The following is a 4,501-nucleotide window of genomic DNA, read 5'->3' on the forward strand; positions in this document are numbered from 1 at the left end:
TCCTGCCTTTGGGGCCTTCCTGGTTCCAGAATCACTTCCAGATTGCTCTCATCCGATACATCTCAGGGGGTAATGTTGGAGTTTCTCATCTGGAGGAGGCCCATGGCTGAGGTGGGGGTCTGGGGTTCGCCAGAGAGAGGGTCTTTGGGGGCAGATTGCCCCATCCCTCTCCCACTGACTCCCCTTTGCCTCTGGGGAGGCTGTCTGCCATGCCCTGGGATCCATCCCTGCCCAACACACACACACTCTCTCTCTCTCTCTCTCTCTCTCCCTCTCTCTTCTTGCCCCAATGGAGACGTTTGTGGAGCTGGACTTCTTCCAGGAGAGCTTCCCGTCGGAGCAGAAGTCCGGGGAGTTCCTGCAGGGCATGAATGGGGAGGAGTTCTTCCACGTGGACTGGGACAAGAGGCAGAACGTCTGGAGGCTGCCCAACATCCCCAACTATTTTGGCTTTGATGCGCAGGGCGCTGTGGGCAACATGGACATCATAAAGAACAACATGAGGGTCCTGATCAAGCGCAGCAACTGCAGCCAGACCCCCAACGGTACCAGGAGGGGGCCCAGGAGAGCTCCTCGGCTGGCTGGCTGGCTGGGTGGGTGGGGTGGCCCCCTGAGCTGCGCTGACCCCTCTGCCCTCCAGGCAAAAGCACAGCAGATCCAACTGCTTTGCCTGGACTTTGGTTCTGATCAGAGACCAAAAGCATGGCAGTGAGCGAGGTCCACTGGGAAGGAGGCTTCGGATCCATAACATCCCTAATCTGGACCCTCTTTTTCAGCTCCTCCTACAGCAACCGTGTTCCCCAAAAACCCTGTGGAAATGGGGGACCCCAACGTGCTCGTCTGCTTCGTGGACCAGTTCTTTCCCCCACTGCTGAACATCACCTGGCTGAAGAACGGAGAGGAGGTTTCCCAGGGCGTGACGGACACAGACTTCTTCCCCAGCGCGGACAACGCCTTCCGCAAGTTCTCCTACCTGGCCTTTGTTCCGCAGCATGGAGATGTCTACGTCTGCCAGGTGGACCACTGGGGCCTCCCTCAGAGCCTGGCCAAGCTGTGGCGTAAGTAGAAGTGGGCCCAGCCATTGTGGGCTGTTTTGCATCCTGTGTTTTGCTTTTGCTTTGGAGAGGGAGTCAGAGGAGAGATGCAAAGGCCTGCCCAGCTCCCTTCTGTGATCACATATCTAACTTTGCAGACAATAAGGGCTAGCAACCTACCATTTTTTAAAAACAAAGCTGGAATTCTGAGGATGCTGCTTCTGTCCCCTGTCTGCACGTGATGGAATGTGACCACAAAATCTGCACTCTGGGTGTCAGCACTTATGGGGATTTGAGAGGGCTGCTAGAAGACCAGCGAGGATTCTTCTTGGCTAGGAAGGGGAGAAATGAAGGGACCTTAGGGTTTATGATCCCAGGAGGCAAAAACATAAATGGGAATGGGGTGAGGAGGGCAAGATTCCTCCTCCTCCTCGTCTTTATATACTGCTCTTCAATGGTGGCTTACCTAGAGAAATATATAATAATCAGATGGTCCCCTTGTCCCCAAAGGGCTCACAGTCTAAAAATGAAACATAAGGTAGACACCAGCAACAGCCACGGGAGGGATGCTGTGTCGGGATTGTGGTTGGGATGCTGTCCTGGGTTCTGTCCTTGGCTCTTGAGGGACTCGGACACCCCCACCCCCTGCTGACCTCTCCCCTCTCTTCCTTCCCCTTCCTGTCCTCAGACTCCAAGGAGCCGTCGCTCATCCCAGAGACGAAGGAGAACGTGGTGTGTGGCCTGGGCTTGGCCATGGGCCTCCTGGGCATCATGGCTGGCACTGTCCTTTTCATCAAGGCCAGGAGGATGAACGGCATCAACCAGCGCAGGGGCCCCCTGTGAGTCCATTGCTCAGAAGAAGGAAGGCATCTTCTGCCCAAAAGGCTTTGCCAGGCGGTGGAGGGATTAGTGGGGCAGAAGGTCTCAGATCCCACTTCTCAGAACTGGCACTTAAGTTATTTGGGACACATTTTAGCCCCATATTGACTGAGGGCCACTCATATATAAAAAGAAATAAATCATCAAACAAGGAGTTGAGCCCAATCCTGCTTCTTTGTCTCATGTACCCAAAGGACACAGTCATACTTCAATATTTTTGCATGTCAAGCGTATGTTCTATTTTTATCTGTGCAAATTAAATAACCATACCTTGCTCCAATCTGCCTAAAGGAACCCCTGGGAGTGGGACTGTATGTGCATGGGTGGGGAGGGGCTAAATCCTTGACCCCACCCCCTCACAAAGAGCTGACAAGTGATATCACCAAACTTTGGGCACGGCACGGATCATGCCCACCAGAGCAGCTGCTGGACAGACAGGAATCACCCACCCAGTCTTGCTTCCAGAATAAACACAGCAAAATGAGGAATTTTATTTGGTACCTTGCAAGTTTTATATTGCTTCAAAGAAACATGAAATGAAAAAAAGGTTGTGTTTTTTTGTTTTTTTTAAATAGGAAAAGTTGCAGTGCCCAGGGTATGGTAGCCAGAAAGGAGTGAGAACGTAAGGACTCTTGTTTGATTACAACCTCTAGATGCTGGATTTTAGAAAAGATTATGTTTGGTTCCCAGGATGCCACCTGTATCACCTGATACCTCCCTAGCAAAACTGCAGGTGTGCAGACAAGACAGTTCCCAGCTCACCATCCTTCTTGTTCCCTTTCAGATAATGGAGCAGCAGCCAGACCAGCTCCTTCCTCCGACAGCCCCTCTGCAAGTCCCAGAACTGCGTCTCTCACTCCATCCCTGGTCAAGGCTTTGCTACACCAACCTGGTCCTTGCTGCCCGGATCTGCTCCTTCCCACCCCAGGGACCTCTGGCACTGCCGAAGCATGGTTCTTCCCCAGTGAGGTGGAAGTGGAATTAAGACTCCGGTTCACTAGACACATCCTTTAGTGTTCTTGACGTGGATCTTAAGAATAAAACCATTCTTTGCTTCTCTGAGGGAGGGCAGGATGCCTCCTTGTCTTAAGGAGGCTATTATTCATTTATTTAAAATATTTCTATCCTGCCCCTCTAGTACCTTAATGGTTGGGGTTGCTCACAACCTTATAAGACCACTCTCATTGGTTTCTCAGGTTGAAGCAGGGCCCAGAATGGCTTCGGCTAATAAATTGGCTTTGTCCATTTCTGGAAGAAATGACCCTAAAACAGTAGTGCATATGCTGGTAACCTCCAGGCTTGGCTACTGTAAAGCATTATATGTAGTCTGGAAACTACTATTGGTGGAGAATGTGGTAGCCAGGCTGATCTCTGAGACATGCTGAAGGGACCATATAAAGTCAATTTTAAGAGAACTACACTGGCTGCTGACATGTTTCCAGACAAAATAAAAAGCTGCTGGTTGTTACCTATAAAACCCTTAACAGCTTGGGTCTAGGGTACTTAAGAGAGTGCCTTCTTCTTCATGAACCCTGGTGGCGCAGTGGTAAAACTGCCGCCCTGTAACCAGAAGGTTGCAAGATCAATCCTGACCAAGGGGCTCAAGGTTGACTCAGCCTTCCATCCTTCCGTAGAGAGCTTCCAGCTATAGAGCGGTATATAAATGTGAGTGCTATTGCTATTGCTATTGCTATGAACCCTGTTGCTGATTATGTTGCTGATTCTTCTGGAGAGGTCTGGTGACAGTTGCTCCCAGCTCGTTGGCTGGCAACTCAGGACTGGGTGTTCTCTGTGGCTGCCCCGGGGCTTTGGAACTTGTTCCCTGCTGAAATAAGATTATCTCCTTCTCTGTTTGCTTTTAGAAAGATCCTCTAGATGCACCGGTTTTCACAGGCTTTTAACTGAAATCAATTTTAAACTGTTTAATTTGTTTTTATCAGACTGGTTTTACTGTATTTTGTAAATTGTAAACTGTTTTTATTTAATTTTAGATTGTGTTTTAAACTTTATAAACTGCCTAAAGATGTACATATCAGGCAGGATTAAAATATGATATATATGCTCAGTATCCTCCGCCATGAAGACAGATGCTAAGAACTCATTCAGCTTCTCTGAAATCTGCCTATCCTCCTAGACAATCCCTTTCATGCCCTCTTCATCTAAGGGTCCAACCACCTCCCTGGCAGGTTTTCCCTGCTGCAACATGCAACCCTTCTCCCATGTTTGTGACTGTGCAGACCAGTCTCCCTCCTCTTTAGCTGTCTCCTCACTCTCTTTCTTACAGTTATTATTTATTTTATTTATTTAACATATTTCTATACCACCCAAAACATGTATCTCTGGGCGGTTTATAATTAAAATCATTTAAACATTAAAATCATTCAGAACCCAACCTCAAAAGTATTAAAACTATACTTAAGAGCCTGGATGAATAAATATGTCATCAGTGCCTTTTAAAATGTTTCCAGAGATGGGGAGGCTCTTATCTCAACAGGGAGTGCCTTCCAGTTCTTGACTTAAAACTTTTCTTCTCCCTCTCTCTCTTTTCCTGATGGGCCTGTTAGTGTAACCCAACTTACTGTTGGCTT

General features: G+C 48.7%; 1 protein-coding gene across 1 annotated transcript; it reads left to right on the plus strand.

The window, feature by feature from the left end:
- The first annotated feature begins 274 nt into the window (after positions 1–274).
- LOC128343794 (HLA class II histocompatibility antigen, DR alpha chain-like) lies at positions 275–2,232 on the plus strand. The gene is made up of 3 exons (XM_053293230.1): positions 275–545; positions 777–1,058; positions 1,723–2,232. The coding sequence occupies exons 1-3, from the start codon at positions 290–292 to the stop codon at positions 1,875–1,877; spliced, it is 693 nt and encodes a 230-aa protein (XP_053149205.1). The 5' UTR covers positions 275–289; the 3' UTR covers positions 1,878–2,232.
- The last annotated feature ends 2,269 nt before the right edge of the window (positions 2,233–4,501 follow it).

The sequence above is a fragment of the Hemicordylus capensis genome, chromosome 2 (assembly GCF_027244095.1).
Source record: "Hemicordylus capensis ecotype Gifberg chromosome 2, rHemCap1.1.pri, whole genome shotgun sequence".
Taxonomy (NCBI): Eukaryota; Metazoa; Chordata; class Lepidosauria; order Squamata; family Cordylidae; genus Hemicordylus; species Hemicordylus capensis.